Below are 23,935 nucleotides of genomic sequence, written 5' to 3' on the forward strand. Positions count from 1 at the left end.
TGTGATCATATATTTTTTTTTTATCTTCACTGGCCTATTAGTACCTATGTCAAGTGTCCAAATTGAAACGATAGACAGTTACTTTAAATAAATGCCACGTAGGTAAAGGAACTTGGTATGAAATTGCAGATCCAATAGAAGAGTGATTTTGGTGCGTTACAAATATTACTTAACAAGATTTTATTAATACCTGTATCGAATTAAAATCACTCCTCAGTGAGTCGGCCAATTCATTTAACACATTGTTAATTCAAACAACTCATTAATTTTGAAAATAAATCCAAATAGCACCAATTAAAACAAATAGCGGACCAGTTCTCAAGGCGTTCGGAATTATTAGTATAAATAAGGTTAAGTAAGATTTTTGACTAAGTATTTAGTATTTGTGGGCGTTAAATTACGAGGTGCTTTATTGTTACTGGTCGCTGTTTATGCTCGAATTCGTTTCTAATGTCTTCCAAAACGAGCTTTTTAAGACTTAAATTGTCCAATCAAGACCAAAAATTTTTTCATTTAAAATAGCGGTGGCAAAGAAAAATTCTATGTCAACATTCACCACTACTATTAGATCGATCGCTTTGCGAATGGAAAATTACGAGAATGCTCTAGAGAGAAATCGGAGACGAATAGAACAGTAGGACAGCCCTCTCAGTTCATAAGCATGAGGGCAGGACGGGCTTCCAAAATGGTCCAAATATTAGCGGCGGGATAAGTTTCTCGGCAGCGTGAAAATGTTCACATTTGGGATATTTCCACTATTAAAAATTATTTCCAAGTGTGAACACTTTTACATTGAACGTGAAACAGCTTATGAACATGCGCGGGGCAGATGGACGCCCCGAAAAGTGTCAAAACATGCGATAAATCTGACCTTAGATAAGTCAAAGTAAAAAGATTTTTTCAGAATTTTATTTTTGTTTTGTGTATTTTTTTTTGGGATTTTTTAAATATTTTTTATAGATTTTTTTTATTTTTTTATTATCATTTTTTTTGTATTGGTTTCGAGGATTTTGTAACTTTTTTCAAAAATTAAACAGTTTTTGAGACACTTTGCATCGTTAACTATAATCAGTTTTCTTAAATATATATTTATAGCACATTTTAAAATTATTTATTGTACTTTTTATTATTCGAGCGCGGCAAGTGCCTCTTATGTAAAATTGATATAAAACTTATACATAGGCTTATAAAAACGGCGGGCGAGCGAGCTGCGACGCCGCGGAGGATCGGATGCCGGCGGACAGACTTCCACAAGTCAGTGGGGGACATTTTTATATTATGATTCATTCAAAATTATCGAAGCGTTTGATTTTCGTTCGACAAGCGTTTAACACAAAATATCGAACGGATACCACACGTGACAAAAGTTCCGAGCGATTCAGCAAATTTAAAAAAAATATATTTATATAAAATAACAATGTATCTGTCGCGTCATGCCGCGCATCATTTCGACTAACATTCAGTTGTAAACGGGTGCGGGGTAGTGACGGATAGATGTGTAAACTAATGACCCCCTCTAACGTTAAGTATTGCCAAGTTCATTGCGATTTTAACAGAAAACCAAACATATAAATCGATCCGCCAAATAATGTTATTATAGAAGTTATTCTAATGATGTTTAAATGGCAGATTTAGCTTGTGTAAAATTAGAAATTCATGAGTTAAAATAACGAAAAAAGACATGTTTTTTTTTTTTTTTAAATTCGGTTAATTATTTCATTCAGAGTTTAAAATGATTGTTATTTTTATATATGTGTCTATACGATAACAATAGGCGACACGAGGCGAATATAACATTTTTTACAATCTCCGTTAAATATAAAGATATGCTAACATTTGGCGCCCCGCGCCGCCCCCGAAGCCGGCAAGCGCTCGTTAAGGCAACATAATACTTTAGCACCACTGAATCTTGAATAGCACTTGCGGATTTGGAGCAAATTACTCTAATAGCACCTTAATGTACTTTTTATAATTAGGAAAACAACAACAGGCCTGCGTGTCCTGGGGATATTTAGAGGAATATATGCCTTATTCAGTCTAATAACAGAGCTCTATAAGGCATATTTTCTTCTAAATTGCTTACGGCATAAAACGCATTAAAACTGTTTTTTTAACTTGGCCCTGTCCATAAAGTAATGATGTCCATAAATGATATTAACATGTTACTTTATGCACAGGGTATATTATATTTATGCTGGAATCAAACATAAGAAAACATTCGGATTATCTAACACAATAAATTCATGAAAACCATAGCTCCACATATATACAGTAATAAATTCGCAATTTGTTTCTGTATGTATGTAGTAAGTTGGTATTTGTAAGAATTTATTGCATTTAACATTCCGAATTGGAATCCATATCTTTGGTCCTGGCGTACGAGTCTTTCGTTAAAATGCGTTTGAAGCCGTGAATTTAGCCCCACACCCGAATAACTCCGACCCATAAACCGCGGCTGCCTGCGCCTAACAACCTCAACTGTATATATAATAATAATATTTTTTTGTCAATTACCCTCTCACAACATACTATTTACATAAAAAAGAGGACCTTAAAACATTCCAATATTTATGTTTTTTTTGGTAACTTTCATTCTTACTATGTACAATATATATTATTTAAATAACTTATAACAAACAATATAACATTAAAAACGGCCTGTCAACAACGCGAGTCACTCAAAGAATACGATTTCTCACATATTGTCTTAGCCTTCAACCACACGATATAAGGAACCCTCTCTTTATAGGGTCAGACGATTCGTGACTAGCCATAAATAAAGTCATGAGTACGACATGATATTATCTACAATCCCTCGCTGTAACTTAACGCTTGTTCAAAAGTAAATATGTCTGATTGTGGTACCATTGATATTGAAAATATAACTTTACAAATAAAAAATTGGAAAAACTGGCAACATTTTTTTACAGGGTGATTTAGTCAAGTTTATTAATATTTTCCAAGCTTAAGTGTGATGCAAGAAGTAAGTGTTAAATTTCTAGAACTCATACCAGATAAGCTTCTAATACTGCGTTCAATACAGCGGAGGAAATTCTTTAGTGGAGTTCTAGCGAAATGACTCAGTCTTAATTTTAGCGTTTTTGGTAACGTTTTGGCAGCAAATATATAACATGCAACACGAGTGCCGACCGCTTGACTGCAATTACAGTTATCACTGTGTTTAATTTATCCACTGGGAAGCTGGAATGAACGCGCATTGTCGTGCTCATGTGCCGAATAACGTCCCGGCGGTCCGATACACCACGATTTTTACATCTTTATACTTTGTATAAAGCGAAAAATTTCCTTCTGTAAAATGGTAGATAAAATCGAAATCATTTGCAATGAAATCCAAAATCACCTACGACATTAAATGGCGCGTGGCAAACGAGCCGCGGAACATCGGTTTCTCGCAAACAAATCACACCGAGAAACCATCGGATCACATTGGAAGCGCTAAACAAAAGTGCACTCGAATCGCCGCAATAAATAACACTACAAAATAGAAATCACTCAACAATATGGCACTATGGAATGTGGACCGTTCACAGTTCACTCGCGCGTCATCGCTCGGGCCAGGCGTCGGCGAGGCGGAGGCCGGCGGCGAGGCGGCGGTGGCTGTCCTTGAAGGCGGTCACTATCTTGCTGAAGGTCTCAGGGTCGTAGACGGAGCGCGCCGTGTTGGAGAGGTCGAAGGGCTCCTCGACGCTGAGCAGCTTCCACTGGTGCGGCTCGGCGCGCGCGCGGCACTCGGCCAGCGGCAGGCGCGCGCCGGCGCGCACGGACGCGCACGCGCGCTCGAACGGGAACTCGGCGTAGTAGCGCAGCAGCTGCACGAACAGCTCGCCCAGCGACGCGCGGTTGGCGGCGCGCGCGCAGCCCCACTCCGCCCACTCGCCGCACTCGCCCACCTCCGCGCCGCGCGGCAGGATCGCCGGGCTGGTGCCGCCTGTGCAAAATTTGTATCATTTTTTCAAGTTAATTTTTTTTTTATTAAATTTCAAACATCACTCAGTGTCATAGCTTTTGGTTCCACAACATTGGTTGACGTCAAATTAATTACTTAAAACTTAAGTCGACTACTGCTTCCAAAGTGCAGTATAACATCAACTTCACAATTATCCAAATTTAGATCTTAGAAATGTGGACGAGAAAATACATTACATTTATAGCGTCGCTCGAAGCTAAAAATCAAGAAATTGTTTTTTTTTACACTACTACAAGCATTAATTCAATAATAGATAAAAAATAAAAAAACCTTTACTATATACATATATAATTTACGTATAGAGTAAGAAACCTTACATCTTGAAAAAAGAAATATTTGAATGTGTAGTCGAATAAGAACGTAAGAATGTATGGCGACTCACACTGCAGGAAGTGGATGACCATGAGCGTGAGCGCGTAGGAGGAGAGCGTGCGCGCGCGCGCGTCGTTGATGCGGTGCGCGCGCGCCCACAGCTTGCTCAGCGCCACCAGCGGCCGCACGCGCCAGTCCACTGCGGGCACGACACCAGGCACAAACAAGGGTTAGAACAACTTAAAATCGAGTCTACTATCGCTTCCAAAGCGCAAATGTAGAAAATAAGGCCCGAAAAAACTGAGACAATCTTTCAAGAAATATAGACGTGACTACTGCAGCACTGCAGCATTTTGCAGAGCATTCTTCCCCATTCATAATTCTTCATGCAATCTCATAAGTACTCTCGACCTGACCTTTCACAAGGACGTTCCCCTTAGGCTCAGAAGTTTTTCTTTTTGGTAAGCTGGTAGACTGATTGAGAATGCCAAACGGCATTAAGTCCGCCTTTTGTACATTTTTTTATTTGCAATAGTTTTAAATAAATAAATAAACAACTTAGTGCTGTGTGGTTCCCGGCACAAATAAAAAAAAGAATAGGACCACTCCATCTCGTTCCCATGGATGTTGTCGCTACGGTTGCACGTCGAATAAAACAAACCACCACTGCTGCTAAACTCATTTACTCGGAACTTTCTTTGACCTTATATTAGACACAATGCAAGAAACCATATCGCGTTCTAATATTGAACAGAGCCATCTATGTAACCACACATTAACTATGAGAATTAAACTAAAAATAATTATCTAAAATAGATGGACACTTGTATCACATAAATGCTCACTAAACAACGTCTCAATTTCCTACGGGGTGGACAGAGTCCACGGACACATTAAATATAGAAAAAATACAAACTAGGATTACTAATTTGGACATTCCGCCCACCAAAGAACTTGTTCTTTTACGACCCAAAAATAAAATAATACAAACATATAGAATCCGCCCACCGTAACAAAAGATACTAAATAACTTTAAACTTAATACATTCATGTATACAATAGAACTTTAACCTCAACTCTAATTAATTTGCTTGAGATACATTAACGTCTTTAGGTAAGAAACATAATTTGTTACATGGGCGTTTAAAAATACCATTTTTTGTTTTGATAGTAACAACTCTAGTTATCATGTCTTTGCCTGGATGTTTATCTAAAATTTTTCCTAATAACCATTTAGATGGCGGTAAATTTTGATCCCTCACTATAACAATATCATCGATTTCGGGCTCAGACTTTTTAGTAAACCATTTATATCTCTGATTTAAGGTTATCAAATATTCATCAGACCAACGCTTCCAAAAGTCCGTTACCATTTTTTGAGTAAGCTTCCACCTTTGAAGCCCTGAAATATTAACCGTTGAATGATCTTCATCTGGTATTACGACAAGAGGTTCGCCTACTAAGAAATGACCAGGCGTAAGCGGTAATGGATCATTTGGATTATCACTCAAACAGTACAAAGGACGTGAATTAAGACATGCTTCTATCTGGGTTAACACAGTAGATAACTCTTCGAACGTAAGAGTTGAGTCCCCTATAACCCTTTTCAAGTGGGACTTTGTAGACCGCACTCCTGCCTCCCAAAGTCCTCCAAAATTAGGTGCCTGAGGAGGAATAAAGTGCCACGTGGTTCCTTCCTTGGAAAGTAATTGACGGAATTCAAACGGAAGCTGAGCTGTAGCCTTTTGAGACATGTCTTTTAACTCCTTGTCTGCACCAACAAAGTTGGTTCCGTTATCACTATAAAGATCCTGGCAGTGACCTCTTCTAGACACAAACCTCTTAAAGGCGGCAATAAAACCTTGGGCGGTTAAATCTGAAACAGCTTCAAGATGTATGGCCTTTGTAACCATACAAATAAAGACACAAATATATCCTTTATAACTTTTGGATCCTCGTCCAGGAGAAAATCTAACATTGATATGACCAGTAAAATCCACTCCAGCACTTTTGAAAGGTCGAGTAGGAGTCACTCTTGCTTTTGGTAACTGGCCCATAAACTGATTATTGTTTTGCCGAGAATAACGAAGACATGTCATACACTCTCTATAGCATTTCTTGACCTGATCTCTACCTCGTACAATCCAAAATTTAGATCTTAAAAGGTTCAACATTATTTGCGGCCCACCATGTAATGTACGTTCATGAGCATCTAATACTAATAACTTAGTGAAATGACTTTCACCAGGCATAATTACAGGATGCTGTTTATTAAAATCTGCCTCGGAGAACTTTATGCGCCCGCCTACTCTCAGAATACCTTTCTCATCGATAAATGGACTAAGAGTGTGCAGCTGACTCTTTTTTGACACCTGGCCCTGGGACCTTAACTGCTTTAGCTCTTCTTCGTAATAAAAGTTTTGAGTTTCTCGTATACAAAGGTCCATTACTTCATTAATTTCTTTCTTTGTAACAATTCTACTCATCTCTCTTTGGTTCTCTGGAAGTTTTAAATTTAAGAATCTTTTGCAAAACGATAGAACTCTCAACGCTCTTTGTAAATTTGAAAATCTGGTCCAAATAAATACTTCTGTCCTTTTAACTACAGCAGTTAAGGTTTTAACAGATCTTTGCTCTTGAACTGTTTCAAAACTCTCATTTGTAAGATGAATTTCATCATGGTGAAGAAAATCAGGTCCACGCCACCACAATTGATATGACATTAACTCTGAACATGACATGCCTCTCGACCCACAATCTGCAGGATTAAAATCAGTTCTCACGTGATTCCACTGAGAGAAATCCAAGATAGTTAGAATTTCTGATACTCGGTTGCTTACAAATGTCGTCCAACGGCTCGGATCTCCTCTTAACCAGGCTAGTACAACCATTGAATCAGACCACGCGAAGATTTGCTCTTTAGGAATTTGCAATATCTGGGAGACTTCATACACTAATTTAGCACCAAGAACTGCGGCACATAACTCCATTCGTGGAATAGATATCTCCTTTTCTACAGGTGCAACCTTAGTTTTTGCAGTTACAATATTCACATGAATATTATTGGACTTATCCTTGGTTCTCAAAAATACTACAGCAGCATAAGCAGCTTGCGATGCATCAACAAAGACATGCAACTCAACATAATCCTCTCTTCTTGAATTTAGCCATCGAGGAATCACGATATCCTTCACATTTAGCAAATCTTTTCTGTACGAGTTCCACTCTAGCAATAGTTCAGACGTCAAAACTTGATCCCACTCCAATCCACATTTCCAGAGTTTCTGGATAAAAATCTTAGCCTTGACTATCACAGGTGAGATCCATCCTAACGGATCATACAGCCTTGCAATCTCTGATGAAACCTTTCTTTTGGTGACATTCTCTTGAGATTCTCCATCATCTGGCAACAAATAAGTGTACTCAAAATTATCTGTATTCTTATTCCAACAAATACCTAGAATTTTGACAGCACTATCTGACTTCAATATCAAATGTTGTTCAGATCCCCTGTGTTCACTGATGTGATTCAACAATTTCTCACTGTTACTGCACCATTTTCTCAGACAAAATCCTCCAGCACCCATTAACTCATTCATTTGCTCGTAAATTTTTATAATGTCACTCTCAGTTTCTGATCCACTTAAAAGATCATCCATATAAAAATCTGTTAAAGTAATAGATGCTGCTAAAGGGTTTCTATCATACTCATCTTTGGCTAACTGGTGCAATGACTTCACTGCCAAATATGGAGCACACGCCGTCCCAAAAGTAAGTCTCAACATTCTATAATGTTTTAAAGGCTGGTTTGGTTCAGATCTCCATAAAATCCTCTGACAATCGGTGTCCTTTTTATGCACAAGGATCTGTCTGTACATTTGCACAAGGTCAGCAACTAGACAGAACGGATGACGTCTCCACCTCATGAGAATATGACGTAAATCCTGTTGAAGTTTTGGACCCACTAACAGGCAGTCGTTGAGAGAGACATTATTAGTCCCTTTACACGACGCGTCAAAAACTACTCTTACTTTGCTTGTTTCCTTGTCTAGTCTAACAACGGCATGATGGGGAAGATAAACAACTCGTTCATTATTTATTTCTTCCACATCTGTGATCTCTTCCATATGATTTTGATCAATGTAATCCTGCAAAACGTTTCTATACTCCTGATATAAAAAAGGATTTCTACTTAACTTCTTCTCCAAAAAATTTAATCTACGAAGTGCTATGTTCTTTGACTGACCGTAAAAGCAATCTGGATCTGGATCTCTGAATGGAAGACGTACCTTATAACGGCCATTCTCATTTCTCTCTGTACTACTTTCATAAATCTCTTCGCATTTAATTTCTTCTCTACTCATTTTCTTAACTAAAGAATCGGGCTCTCTCTCTATTTCCCAAAACTTTTGTAAAAATTCATCCTCTTTAACTCTAATATGAAGAGAAATCAATCGCTTAGATGAAGAAATACCACTACTGACACGACCTGTCAAAACCCATCCAAATTGCGTATTTTGAGCAATAGGACCTCGTTTATTTGGATGTTTTAACAAGCCATTCACAATAATCTCGCTATGAACTTCAACTCCCAATAGAAGATCAATTTTCTCAGGTGACCCATAATAAGGGTCGGCAAGGGACAACGACTCAAACTCAGGCCAATCTTTAATATAAGTCTTATTTGTAGGAAGGAAAGACGTAAGACTACTCAAAACAAAGGCATCTACTTTAATAGAAAACTCGGGATTATGAAGGGACTCTAGCTCTAAAGAAACCATACCTTTTGTTCGCGTTTCTCCCTCTCCTACACCAGATATAAGACCATTCACAGGTTTTTTCTTAAGGCCTAAAGATTGGACAGTAGCCTCAGTTACAAATGAAGCTTCTGACCCTTGGTCGATCAGAGCACGCAAAACCTTAGACAATCCGTTACATGTTACAGCCTTAACTCTAGCGGTAGCTAATAAAACTTCACTATCTCTTCCTTGCACAAAGTGGGATGTAACTCTTGTCTCCGTTTGAGTGCCTGATGCACTTGGTTCCGCCGGCACGGGATTCTCAGCACTTGTGGTAGCCGGGGATGACTCTGGTAATTGACTCCGGTCAAAATGCAGCAGGGTGTGATGTCTGCGCCCACATCGGCGACAACTCGTAGGCTGACGACAATTCTTTACAGAATGATTCGATGAAAAGCAATTGAAACACAGTCTCTTGGATTGTACAAACTCTGATCTCTCTTGAGGAGACTGGCTCAAAAATTGTGGGCATACATAAAGCAAGTGATGGTTCGGACACATTACACATGCAATCATCTTTTTCTCTTCTTGGACTGTTGCATGAAATGACTTTTGCTTAGGTGCGACTTTGTTCGTAGGACTGTTGAAAGTAGGTTTTTGTTTACCACCAGTATCAATCATCTCAAGGGTACGGAAACGCATCTCCAAAAACTTAACAAGCTGACTCCAATTTGGCAAATCTTCTGACTCAGTTTGACTAATCTGTAACTCCCAAAGCTTGCGTGACTCCGTATCAAGTTTCGAAACCACCAAATGGTTTATCATTGGATCCCAAGAATCAATATTTATACTCATATTCTGAAGTGATTTCAAGCAGGCTGAAGTCGTATCAAGTAACTGTTTGATCGAGGATGCAGACTCAATTGACAAATTTCTCTGAGAAAACAAGCGCTTAAGGATTTCATTACAATTAAATCGCTTATTATTATATCGCCGTGTCAACTGTTTCCACGCTTCTTCATAATTGATATCTGTAGTTGACAAGTTCTTTAACAAATTTTCAGGTTCCCCAGACAAACTACTCTTTAGGTAATGTAGCTTCTGCACCGCACTTAAGTTACTATTCTGATGAATCAAAGATTGAAACATGTCATAAAATGCCTGCCATTCTTCGTAGGATCCAGAAAATTTCGGTAACTGAATCTGCGGCAACTTCGCTTCACACTTCACCTCCATTTTCTCTGAACACGATTTTCCAGGAGCTGACGTATTGAATTTCCTTAAATCGTCCTTCATTCTCGTCTTGTAATCTGTATATGTTTCCTCAAATCTTCCATACATATCTTTGTTAAAATATTCTAACTGTTCTCTCTTCTCTTTATTAACATTTGATACAATTTGAAAATGAATGTTGTCAAAGTTGCTAAACAGTTTTTCTAAATTTTCCATTTTGGACTCAATATATGATACGGATATGCGCTCCTTGGGTGATTTTCTGTACGTAGAATATGCTTTAAATAATCTCTCGTAAATATCATCTTGCTTCAGTAAAAGGGCCTCCATGATGACAAAGTCAATTTTTTTCTAAATGACAAAATTTGCGAAATATTTTACAAGTCCAATCTCGATAGAATTATTCTAAGTCCATGATAACTTTTTGGAAAAATTTACAAGTTCCGAACACTGCTCACTACACTTAGACACTACACTGTCTTCAAGATTTTTTCACTTCTTCCCGGGTTTCGGCACCAGATGTCGCTACGGTTGCACGTCGAATAAAACAAACCACCACTGCTGCTAAACTCATTTACTCGGAACTTTCTTTGACCTTATATTAGACACAATGCAAGAAACCATATCGCGTTCTAATATTGAACAGAGCCATCTATGTAACCACACATTAACTATGAGAATTAAACTAAAAATAATTATCTAAAATAGATGGACACTTGTATCACATAAATGCTCACTAAACAACGTCTCAATTTCCTACGGGGTGGACAGAGTCCACGGACACATTAAATATAGAAAAAATACAAACTAGGATTACTAATTTGGACAGATGTCATAAAAGGCGACTAAGGGATAGGCTTACAAACTTGGGATTCTTCTTTTAGGCGATAGGCTAGCAACCTATCACTATTTGAATCTCAATTCCATCATAAAGCCAAACAGCTGAACGTGGCCTATATCAGTCTTTTCAAGACTGTCGGCTCTGTCTACCCCGCAAGGGATATAGACGTGATCATATGGTATGTATGTAACTTACTTCTGGAGAATGTGTTGAGAAGGCTGGTATTCTTGACACCGACCACGTTGTTACAGTTGAGGTCTACTTGGAGCCCGTGACGGGGGTCGCGGAACTTCAGAATCGGAACCTTCGCCTGGATCAGCTCTGCATCTGTAATCACGCATAGCATAAAATAAAAAAAGAATTAACATCATTATTTAATGGGAAAGAGGCGTGATTTTATGTATGTATGTATTTAATGTGCAGCATGATTGCGTAAAACTTCTTAGTCTAAGTAATTTTGGCTGTATGTTATTTGTACACAAAAAAATTTATATTGACTGTAACAGTTATAGCCACGAGTAGAATAAGCAAAATTAAATAACAGGTGCCGTGTGGTTCTCATTTCCATGGATGTCGTAAAAGACGACTAAGGGATAGGCTTATAATATTGGGATTCTTCTTTTAGGCGATGGGCTGGCAACCTGCCACTATTTAAATCTCAATTCTATCATTAAGCCAAACAGCTGAACGTGGCCTATCAGTATTTTCAAGACTGTTGGCTCCGTCTACCCCGCAAAGGATACAGACGTGATTATATATATACTAGCTGTCCCGGCAAACGTTGTTTTGCCATATTAATAATTTTTAAATAATTTCTAAATTTGTTAAGGGTGGACAACCCTAACACTTAGGGGTATGAAAAATAGATGTTAACCGATTCTCAGACGGTAAGTATACTGAATATGCATGCAAAATTTGGTTAAAATCGGTAAAGCCGTTTCGGAGGAGTACGGAGACAAACATTGTGACACGAGAATTTTAGATATAAGATATTTGTATGTTGTATGTATAGGTACTCACTGGGATCAAAACTCCGTATATAGCTGAGTATGTAGTTGAGGTGTAGCAGCGCATGCGCACGCGGCTCCACGTTGTCCAGCGGCCGCACGTACAGACACAGGTCCATATCGGACGAGTCCAGTGCGAACCCCGACATGGTGGAACCCACCACGTACAGCGAGTAGCGGGGGAATATCCGCTGTGAAACACAATTAGATAGATACATACATACATACATATGTGTACAACAAATGTATTGTGATAGTGAATAAACACAATAAAGATGATTTGATTTGATTTGAAAGCTTTTATCTTTCTAGATACATACATACATACATATGGTCACGTCTATATCCCTTGCGGGGAGGACAAGAGCCAACAGTCTTGAAAGGACTGAATGGCCACGTTCAGCTATTTGGCTTGATGATAGAATTGAATTAGAATTAGATAGATACGTAGATTAAAGCTTTTATCTATCTATCTAGATAGTGTGTAGTCTGATAGTGCCGTGTGGTTCCCGGCACCAATACAAAAAAGAATAGGACCATCATCCATCTCTTTCCCATGGATGTCGTAAAAGGCGACTAAAGGACGGGCTCACAAACTTGGGATTCTTTTTTAGGCGATGGGTTAGCAACCTGTCTCTATTTGAATCTCAATTATATCATTAAGCCAAATAGCCATTCAGTCTTTTCAAGACTGTTGGGTCTGTCTACCCCGCAAGGGGTATTGACGTGACCATATGTATGTATGTATCTAGATAGATAAAAGCTTTATTCACTATCACAATACATTTGTTGGACACATACATAAATTAACAGTAATAAACAATGTGAATGTGCAATGTGCATGTGTGTACCACAAACAATGATGGACAGTGAAAAATGTTTTAGAAATTTAACTGACTTTAAAAAAGAAGGATATCGATTGGAGGCGGTTCTCAACAAAAGTTATCAAGACTTAATTGTATTGCTGCAGTGTAGTTTGTTCCGCCGCTTCTTCTACACATGCGCATTGGAAGCGGTAGTAGTTATAATTAGATTTAAGTTATGTGACGTCAATAAGTGATACCTTGTATCCAATTTTAAAAATAAATCTATCCTATTCTATATTCAATCTACATGGTACCTATAGGTATGTAGAAGAATAGAATAGATTTACATTTTCAAAATTGGATACAAGGTATCACTTTTTGACGTCACAACACTTAAATCTAATTATATCAACAACCGCTTCCAAAGCGTACGTGTAGAAAAAGCGGCGGAACAAACTACACTGTAGCATTTTCATCGGACGTCAATTTACAAATATAGATCTCTTAAATCTAAATCGTGGACGAATGCACATTGTCTACATTAAAAAATGTGAATAAGTATAAAACTATTGATTTCAATACGAATATTTCGTCAAATACTGTATAATATGTGGTAAAGTTGAGATTATATATCTATATATAACAAAGTTCTCACCTTGATATTGATGTACAGATATCTCCAGAGGGTCATCTTTTTCCTGAACGTCTCCTCTGTTTGCTGTGACTTAATGAACTTGTCCCACATCTCTTGCGACAGCGTGTCGAACTTCGATCCTGGGCATAAACAATTTCAATTTGTATCTCAATTCTATCACTAAGTCAAACAGCTGAGCGTGGCCTATCAATCTTTTTAAGACTAGTGGCTCTGTCTACCCCGCTAGGGATATAGCCGTGATCATATGTATGTATGTATCATCTACACCCCAAATTGTATTAGAATCAATAAGTTAATCATGTAATAAGTTGGTATTAATTTAATTAAATAAATACTTAAAAAAACTTTACCGGTATATTTTCGGTACTCAAGAACAACCAATCCATATCTTTCTAATGGATGTCGTAATAGACGACTAAGGGAAAGGTTTATAAACTTGTAATTCTTCTTGTAGGCGATGGGTTAGCCACTATTTGAATCTCAATTCCATCATTAAGCCATACAGCTAATGTGGCCTTTCAGGACTGTTGGGTCTACCCCGCCAGGGATATACACGTGATTATATGACTTGACCTAGAAGGCGAACCACGTGCTGATGTATAAATCTGATGTCTGGCCGGCTGATCGCGGCCGTGTCCACTCTCTCCAGCAGTTCCCTGTCTTAAGACACAGTCATACTAACCAGTGAGCAGGTCATCCGGCGTAAACTTGACCTGGAAGGCGTACGCCGAGCTGATGTACCGGTCGGGTGCCAGCCGACGATGTCTGGCCGGCTGATCTCGGCGGTGTACACTCTCTCCAGCAGTTCCCTGTCTTAAGACACAGTCATACTAACCAGTGAGCAGGTCATCAGGCGTAAACTTGACCTGGAAGGCGTACGCCGAGCTGATGTACCGGTCGGGTGCCAGCCGACGATGTCTGGCCGGCTGATCGCGGCGGTGGCGCGGTCTCCACTCGCGGGAATAGTTCCCCTGGTGGCCGCTGGGCGTACTGGCGCTACTGCGCTCTGAACTGCGGGAGGTACCTTCCCCTGCAAGTTAGGGAACTGATTTTTCGTTGTTTTTTTTTAATTGGATTATTTTATTAAGGCAGATTGACGTCATACGCAACGTAGGTAATGTTGGGTTTGACGCCAATCTGCCTGATGGTAAGCACGACGAGATTTAACTTGGTCAAATTATGCCAACACTCTTGACAAGAAACACAACAGAGTCATAATATACATATTTTCATGTGAAGCTTTATTTGAAGGGAAGGTATAAGTTTTCTTACAATTTGAGATAAGAATTATCATCAACTTCATGATCCCATAAAAATACACAATCCATGGAAAAACGTTCAAGTTCCGATGTCTCTACTTGACATAGGTAAATATAGTTATGTCGTAGGTATTCGCTGAGAAATTATTTACAGAAATTCCTAATAAAGCGTAGCCCAAAAATAAACCAGTCACTATTAAATGAAAACAAAAGAATTAATGACCTCATACGAGATGATAATTGGTTACGTTAAGCTCAAAAACGACATAGTTATTACTTCGCCTTTTATCGCATAGGTACGCAAGTGCGTCAGACTCTGCATCACAGTGACATCACATGTGTAATGTACCCATTATTACCTAACAATTATCGAGTTTTAAGATGTGAAAATGAATTAAACATGTTCCTAAAACTTACACTTATGTAGCTAACGTCAAAGCGGGGGAAAAAATGACAATTTAATTTTGTTACTTTTTGATATTCTTCAATATAAATTTATGACATTCCTTTTTATGTCCCCTTACAAGGTAGGCTGAACCGACAGTGTCGAAAAGACTGAAAGGTAAAACACTCAATTGTTAAGAAGATTAAATTTCATTGCCTCAATCCTTATTGAATTCCCAAGTGCTGGCTTTAAACAAATGAACGACGGTTAAATAAAAACAGTGTGGTGCATTACCTACTATTTTAAATGTGCATCATCACGATTGTGTGATGTAAACATGTGTGTATCATGGCTAAATTAAAAAGTGGTGTGAGTTTTTAAAATGCTTTAAAGAATTCAGCATTCGCAGAAAATACTTCATGATCAAATCATATATCGTCACACGTCGTTGTTGGTATTACAAACGTCTACGTAATTTTTTTGGCTATTAATGTGTCGAGAATTTTATGATCGCGAATACGATGCCGTGCCTGTGATGTCATGTGTTCATACATGTAACAATTAGTTGTTCATTTAAGTTGGTCCACGAGGAAAACGTGAAAGGATCAACCTTAAATTCTAGTTGGCAATAAATACAATAGCAGAGCTATTTATGATCATTTAACAGAAAAAGAATAGATATACGACGCCGCATCATTATTATCTTTAATTTAGATAGCAATTTGTTTATATTAATTTATTTTCAATGCAGATCAAACAAAAATTACTTACCGTGAAATACGCCAACATTGCCCAGTTTTTGAAGAAAAAATAGATTTTTGCCATTTTTTTGTATGGTACCCCAGATATATTGTTGTATCTGTGGCAACACTGAGATCATGTTCATGCATTAGCGTAACAAAATAACACAGCAGGTAAGTATTTTCTAACATATTTCCGATTTCGGCGATGGATAATGTTATCTGGGGTTTTAGCCAACATTGCCCACCCTTATTTTTAGCGAAAATATAGACCTTAAGAGAATAACATAAGAACCAAATAAAGTATATTGGCAATAAAGGCCACTAATCCAAAAAGTAAAACGATATCATACATATACTTGTTTTAAAATGAGTGGGCAATGTTACTCAGTATTTTTTTCTTTCCTTTATACAAACGTCATGAAGCAATTTAAAAGAGCTAGGGTTGTCAACTTTCGGTACAATCCTTTTTTTAATAATGATTAGCACTAAATCTTTTGATAGGTTAGTAAGAAAATACACTTTTTAAGGAACTAAACTGTTTATTAGTCTTCAGAACAATTAAAAACATGTTAATAGTGAGACACCACTACAACTTGACATAATTAAACTTTTAAAAGCTGTGACCAATGAAATGTTTATCATTTTACAAAATATAAGGAGATTTTAAAAAAGATACTTATTAGTTACACTAGCAACTAGCAAAAAATAGAAAATAATTATACTTAACATAATTGAGATCAACGAGAAAATTAACGAGTTAGAGATCAGAGTAAAAGAGACCCGTCACTGAACTGGTTAATGGGTGACTTTTTAATATTAATTTAAATCCAATACTAAATATAGGTACAATGCAAGTGGATTGCCTAAACATTATATTTATTTTTTTTACATTTTACGCGTTTTAGCTAATAGACAAATGACACTCCGATCAAAAGTATAAATAAAGCCTTTGAACGTTTACATATTCTGTAGGCTTCATACTTTTGATCGTCATTTGTCTGTTATCAGAAATGGTAAAATGTAAAAAAAAAACTACATACATTTTAAGACAACCTACTTGCAACACATATATTTAGTACATAGTAGGTATGTTAAATTTAATAATTAAAAACATCAATAGGTCAGTTCAGATCAGTGAAGGTTGTCCTATAATCAAAGCTTATATTAATTAACAAAAAAAAAAACAAGTAGGTACGTATCCCTAGAGATAATTAAGTACGAATGTCTGTTTATCAAAAAACAAAACTTAAAATATCTTGTGGAAAAAAAAGAAAGTATGCTTAATTGTTAAATAAGCAAAATTAGAAAAATTCGAAGTAACATGATTGAGATCAAACAGTAATATAACTGGTCTAAAATCTGATTATCTTATAACAACTCAACTCGAATCAGTAACAACGTTCAACAAAACATTTTTATTCAAAATAATTTTAAAAATCTAAATACTATTTAGTTTGAATTAAATTTAGTCATGACTTTGGCTCGGTTAGAACTATTTTAACATTATAATAAAATATAGGAGAGTGTTTCTTAAAGTTATATAATTATTCTTTGGAAAATGTAGCAGTCTTAATCAAATCACAGTTACTGAATTGAACATACGTAAGTTATATAAGGCTTAACTATAACGGTTTAACGAGTGAACTACTATTGTATGTTAAAACTACTGAAATCGACATTAAATACAATTTGACCACGTCGAGTTATCTTTGGTTCGGATAAAACCGCTATAATATCTTCAGTATGTTGTATGGTGCTAATATCATCCACTATTGGGTAAGTAAAGGTCGTTCCTGAGATGGACTTTGATTCTTTAACTTTTCTTAAAAATTTTACTGTAGGATTTATACCATTAGTGGACAATACCTGACCTACATAGTGTTTTAAACTTTTTTTTGTTGCAAATCGAACTATAACCCAGTCGTATTTTTTAATTCTTTCTTGATTTTCAGAAAAATATTCAATATCATGTAATCCAAAAGGGATGGTATTTGAATCATCAATATTTTCCTTTTCTTCTTGTTCCCGCAAGCATTCCGCTATGTAATAATCATTTATTGTTTCGTAATCAGAATCATCTGTGTCAGCTGTTATAACTTCATTACCCGTAGATATTGAGCTGGAATCACTATCAAATCTTTTATTCCTTTTTTTGTTCTACTATTTTTTTGAGCTGTAATTTTTCCTTTTATCTTATTTCTGACTCCTCTCTTTATATTTTTCTCTTTTTCTTTATTTATTGTCTTCATTTTCTTCACTTGTTTCTTTTTTTTCACTTGCAGGCATTCTGGTAAATCATTTTTGTTCATAGATGTAAACGGTATATTTTCAGTCTTACCAGAAGCTTCATTTAAATAACAAACATTAGTCGCTGATGCTGATCCTGGTTTAAGTAGGACATCGGAAAGTATGATTATTTTATTTTTCTTGGCTGGATCAGTATTTTGAACGGAACTGTCATTGTCTTTTCGTACAATCATTGTGTTTGTGAAACTACCTATGGGAGATTTAAAATGTAAGTCATTAGTGGGTGCAAATGTTTTAGTTTTAATACGGAATGATTGACTCATGTAGAAATTAATAATTGTGATACATTGTTTGCTTAAACTTTCAGGTATAGAATTATGCTGATATAGAGGGATACCGAAAGCCTCTTCCAAGTTGTAGTCTTGATCATAATTGGTATCATTATTTGAAAAAAGAGTAGATTCTGATATGAAAAGACCAGTTTGTTCGTCCAAGTAAAAAGATTCATCATTTCTTTTTTTTTCATTTGCCATCTTAGCTGATTTATTTTTTATTTTCTTATACCTAGAATCAACATTTAAATCGGAAGCGGTCACTGATTTTCCCGGCTCGCAATTAACTTTTTTACTCCTTTGTACTTGAAAAGGCTTTGGAGATCTAGTTTCTTTTAAATAATCTACCAGAACTTGATCAATTCCATACGAAGACGACTGGATTTCCATTTGTGGGATCTTCTTAAGGACTTCTTGTGGATTTAGTGGATATATTCCCGATGCCCTAAAGCCACTAATAATGTTTGATTTTTCCGACATGCGAATCGATTCTATTAATTCAGAAAGCAATTTCGGGAAATGTTTCTTGTTAAGTGTGGTTTGAGTTGGATTTTTGAGCTTGTATTGATATAAAACTTTACGCCAGCATTTTTTCAAAGGCCCAAAAAATGCGACATCAAGGGGTTGGGTGAGATGTGTTGATCTTGGGGGGATAAAAACGAACTTGATGTCATGCTGTTCACATAACTCAACTACCTTAATACTTAAGTGGCTGGATAAATTATCGCATATGACAACCTTTGTCCCGGCAGTTTCAGTTGCCCATGGTAGAATAATAGTTTCAAAATAATTCTCAAACATTACGCTGTCAAACCACCCTGACTTGGTACAGTTATATCGGGTCCCTGGTGGTCCTCCATTAATCCATTCTGAATACAAATTAGTTGCTTTATAAACAACATATAAAGGAAGGCACCGCCCGCTTGCAGTGGCCGTAAACATAAGAGATATGTTTCCTTTGGTAGAATTTACTATTCTTTCCGGATATTTTACCCCTCTTCGGAAAATGCCAACGGAAGAGCCAGGGTCATCGGATAGATTAGTTTCGTCGAAATTTATTATATTTTGAGCTGGTATATCTTTCAGTGTCACACTTAAATTATTAAAGTAATCAATTATTTCTTGAGCTCCTTTTTCAGCTCTTGCTTTTGAAATATTTTGAGTAGCTCTCAAAGTCAATTCATCAGCATGCCTTGCCAAAAAGCTCTGGACCCATGCATCACCTGGAATCTTGTTTTTGAAAATATGATCCTTTGAGTTCTTTTCCAAGTAATTACGGACCAATAGTTTTAAATCGAGTTTCGTAAGTGGCGAGCCGAAATTGCTGGCCGCTTGTAAAACTTTTACAATTTTGACCTCCTCCTCTGATGTCAATTTTGTTGGATGTCCAACTGACTTTGTATGTAGATTTTTCAGTTTGTTGAGTATGGTTCGCCTTGGGATACCAAATTGCTTTTCAGCGTCTCGAGAAGATACTTGACCCGACTGAACGGCTTCACAAGCGAGCATTAACATTTCGTTAGAGTAATTTTTGTATAATCTAGATCCAAGTTTACGTCTTGGCTTTCTTTGTCGTATACGTGACTTATGTTTGTTTTTCTGCAATATGACAACAATACAAATTATTGAAATACCTATAAATAAAAACATTTAAAGTCTTTTTTAGATTTTTTTTTTTGTACAAGGAATTCATACAACAAGAAACAGAAATCAAGTCATATTTTTGGAAAAACAATTGTTATGTGAAATTGTTGGGCTTAAGATCAATTATTATTATGAGTTGTTTAGTATGTAATCCCTGAATTATGAGAGTGTTAAATTATTGACATTGTATTACAACAAATGTACTCTAAGCCACATGTTACCAGGATTGTGTGGATGTTACGACGTTAATCTAGGGAGCGTGGACATTATTTATGCATAGACGGACGATGCGTGCTAGCTAAAATTACCTTTATGCTGTTAGACTATACCTAGTTCAATCAAAAAACATTTATTTTCTTTCGACTAATAGTTTTCAGATGATGTCAAATCTCCTTTATTTGTAGTCGGCAATAAATAAAAAGTGCCAACCCTAGACGTTTTTCGGCAATGGGCAATGTTGGCAATCACGTGGCGGAACTTTACTAGATAACTTTGCCCAGCGTCATAACTTTTATTGTATGCAAGCTAAATTAACGATAATAGCATCAAAACACTCAGTGTATGGTTTTACACAAAATACAATATATAAAACATACCTGTGATTTCACCATGATAAATAATTCACTCTCAAACTTTTGCTATAATTGGCCCACAAAAATACACTCCGTTCTGTACAAATGCTGACAGGTGACTGAGTGAAGATAGGAGCGCACACACTATTCTGTGTTGCCACATCTAAAGTCTATTTTCTACAAATATGATAAATGTTGCCGATATTTTGTTACTTTTTTTTTAAATAGTAATATTCTTTAAAAACGTTGTTTTGGGCAAAGTTTTCCTAGAAGGCAAAGTTGGCGTATTTCACGGTACTAGCTGTTGCCCGCGACTTCATTTGCCGTAAAAGTTTATCGACAATCTTTCATTAGCTCTTTTTCATTTCGCAATAAAAAGTAGCCTATGTTCTTTCTCAGAGTCAACTCATCTCTGTACCAAATGGTTTAGGTGTGAAAGCGTAACAGACAGACTAAAAGTTACTTTTTCTTTATTTATAATGTAAGAAGGGATGTTGTAATAATTAATACAATTCAGATTTTTACTGAATGTTACCACTGCCTTTATACACAATGCTAGCCACCTAACTGTCAAGCATTTTTCCAGTACATCATCATCACAAAATATTTTACCGTATCTCTCTCAATTTTTTCTCAATAATCAACAGTAATATACAACTAACGAAAAGACTAAAAAACTTAGGATTCTTTTTGTAGGACTAGTAACCTTTCGCTATTTTAATCTCAATTTAGCCAAAGCTAGTTGAATATGGCCATTGAGTCTTTTCAAGACTGAATACCCTGCAAGGGATATAAATAGACGTGCCTATGTGTGTATCAAATTGGTTACTTCGTTCTATCCTTAAAGTCAAGGTGTGAAAAATTGTAGTGTGTAATACAATTATCACATTCTTTGAAGACTCGTGCAGATGACAATTATCACTTGTTCCACTCACCTATACATTCATTCATCATTTATATAATCACGTTCTTATGCCTTGCGGGGTAGACAGAGCCTGCAGTCTTGAAAGACTGACAGGCTATGTTCAGCTGTTAGGCTTATAAATTGACTGGAGATACAAATAGTGACAGGTTGCTAGCCCATCACATAAAAGAAGACTCCCAAGTTAATAAGCTTATAACATAGTCGCCTTTTACCTTACTTACCTCACCTATATATATTCATACTCTCAAAATAAAGAAAATAAAATGAAACTTACACCAGACCTCTTTCAGGAGGGGTAGGCAGAGACTACATCATTCCACTTGCCACATTCTTGCATGCTTTGTTTGCTACATCCACATTAATTAAACTTTTTACACAAGCTCATTGGTTAGAAGTACGCTTGACCGATGGCCTTTCAAATCTTACAAATGAAATGAATGCAGGAACTAAAATCTGGTCAAGTATAACTAACTGGCAAGACATAAAATAAACTTAATAACCACTTCTATTTGCTCATACTAAAAAATAATAAAATATAAACCTATATAGTTTTGTTTCTTTTTTATTTTAACTTGAATTAATATAGACCAGCCTACTCAAACATTGTCAGATTATTTCAGAGAATGAGAGAGGAAAAATAGGACATAAGCCTTGTCAAAGCTTGATAGTTCTTATGTAGATCTATTGGTAGAAGTAATTTTTATAAGATTATTACTCTAATCTTATAAGAATTGCTTCTTCCACTTCAAAAAATAAAAAGTAATATTTGATGTCAATAAGTGATAAGTAATTTCGAAAATTTATTTTTAAAATTCCTGAGTTGTTATCCTACTTTGAACGAATAATAAATACAAACTTGAGGGTAGATAGCAAACATTAATTCAAATAATACCAGTAAACAATCAAATTGATATTCATAAAAAAAACATGTAGGTAGGCTTTGTAAATAAAAAGTTTGAATACATTCTGTTAAGAAAATATTTTCACCAAACAATAAATGTAGGCCATGCCTAATACCACCAGAGTCCACACATAAAAGTTATTTTTAACCTTTTAAAGCCAGAAAGGATGAGAACAAAAGCAGGTTGACTAAGTAAATATACAAGAAGAATGGGAATGGAAAGGTTGGTATGGGAAGGCCTAGACAAAAATACCTTGATCAAATTATAGACTTCCTGGAAAAGGTCAGGTCAAGAGTACCCGAAACTGTTGAGCTTGCATGAAGAGAGTTATGAAGTATGCAGGGATCATGGCAGGTGGAATGATAGTCTCTGCCTACCCCTCCAGGAAAAAGGCGTGAGTTTATGTATGCATGTAAAACAAGTATTATCACTAGTCAAATGTGGGAAAGTATATTAGAAGCTTTGATTAGCATATAAACAGAGGAAAAAACAAGGACATACCTTTCTCTCCAGATTTGTTTGAGCCCGAGGCATTGCTTGATAAACTTGAGTCATCAGAATCATATCCAAATGCTGTGTTTTCTGTCTTGTTGCCGTGCGGCCGGTCCCGGCGCTGTTGCCAGCGTCGCGGCGTGCCCTGCTGATGGGCCGGCGAACCACCGCCTCGACCTCCTGACCCTGTAGAAGCCTGCAATGCCTCCAGGGCGAAATGCCGTTGCCTCTCTCCATTTGCTACCATATAAACTGGCGCAGGGCCTCCGAAACCCCCGTTCGAGTGATACATTACCGGCGCTCCCTCATTCATTTTTATATCCACTTATCTGTCGACAAACACATATTTATTACTCCAAAGAAAACTTTTATCATGTAACATCAGAAAATAAATCCACAAACCTGTTTTTTAAAACGTTATTTGTGATGGCGGTCTTACGCCTCCCACCGGCTACTGTGTCATCGTAGGCGTAGCAAATTAATTACAATATGGAGCGACGTATAAAATCTATTTATCTTGGACTCCCGAAATTCGAGACGAGTCAATCTATCGAAGTCCTGACGTCTTAGCAGTGTAATTATTATTTGCGAAACAGGCCAGTGGCTTCAATGTGACTCGTGTCGCTATTTTACCAATTTACTAATAGAACGAGCTAAAAATTAATTCTACGCCGGTAATAATAGTTCTACCCACAAAATATCACTGCAAATTGGTAAAAGTCCACTGAAAAATCCGCCATGACTTTTTGGATATACCTGTAGCGACATCTGACGGCAATCCACCATGAAACGTCCACGTGATTTTACTTTTTTTTGTTCAAATTTTGAGTGTTCTAAAAGTAACCAGTATTAT

At 36.7% G+C, this 23,935-nt stretch overlaps 2 protein-coding genes across 2 annotated transcripts; both read right to left on the minus strand.

Moving 5' to 3' along the window:
• Positions 1–362: 362 nt before the first annotated feature.
• On the minus strand, positions 363–23,851 carry LOC106136123 (poly(A) RNA polymerase gld-2 homolog B). Its single transcript, XM_060948408.1, has 8 exons — positions 23,485–23,851; positions 23,092–23,411; positions 14,417–14,611; positions 13,582–13,700; positions 12,134–12,311; positions 11,309–11,440; positions 4,371–4,499; positions 363–3,949 (listed from the first exon to the last, which is right to left on the minus strand). The coding sequence occupies exons 2-8, from the start codon at positions 23,393–23,395 to the stop codon at positions 3,564–3,566; spliced, it is 1,443 nt and encodes a 480-aa protein (XP_060804391.1). The 5' UTR covers positions 23,396–23,411; positions 23,485–23,851; the 3' UTR covers positions 363–3,563.
• Positions 14,707–23,078, minus strand: LOC106133519 (uncharacterized). The gene is made up of 2 exons (XM_013333275.2): positions 20,788–23,078; positions 14,707–20,146 (listed from the first exon to the last, which is right to left on the minus strand). Exons 1-2 carry the CDS (start codon positions 20,800–20,802, stop codon positions 18,059–18,061), a joined length of 2,103 nt encoding a protein of 700 aa, XP_013188729.2. The 5' UTR covers positions 20,803–23,078; the 3' UTR covers positions 14,707–18,058.
• Positions 23,852–23,935: the final 84 nt, after the last annotated feature.

The sequence above is a fragment of the Amyelois transitella genome, chromosome 16, assembly GCF_032362555.1.
Source record: "Amyelois transitella isolate CPQ chromosome 16, ilAmyTran1.1, whole genome shotgun sequence".
Taxonomy (NCBI): domain Eukaryota; kingdom Metazoa; phylum Arthropoda; class Insecta; order Lepidoptera; family Pyralidae; genus Amyelois; species Amyelois transitella.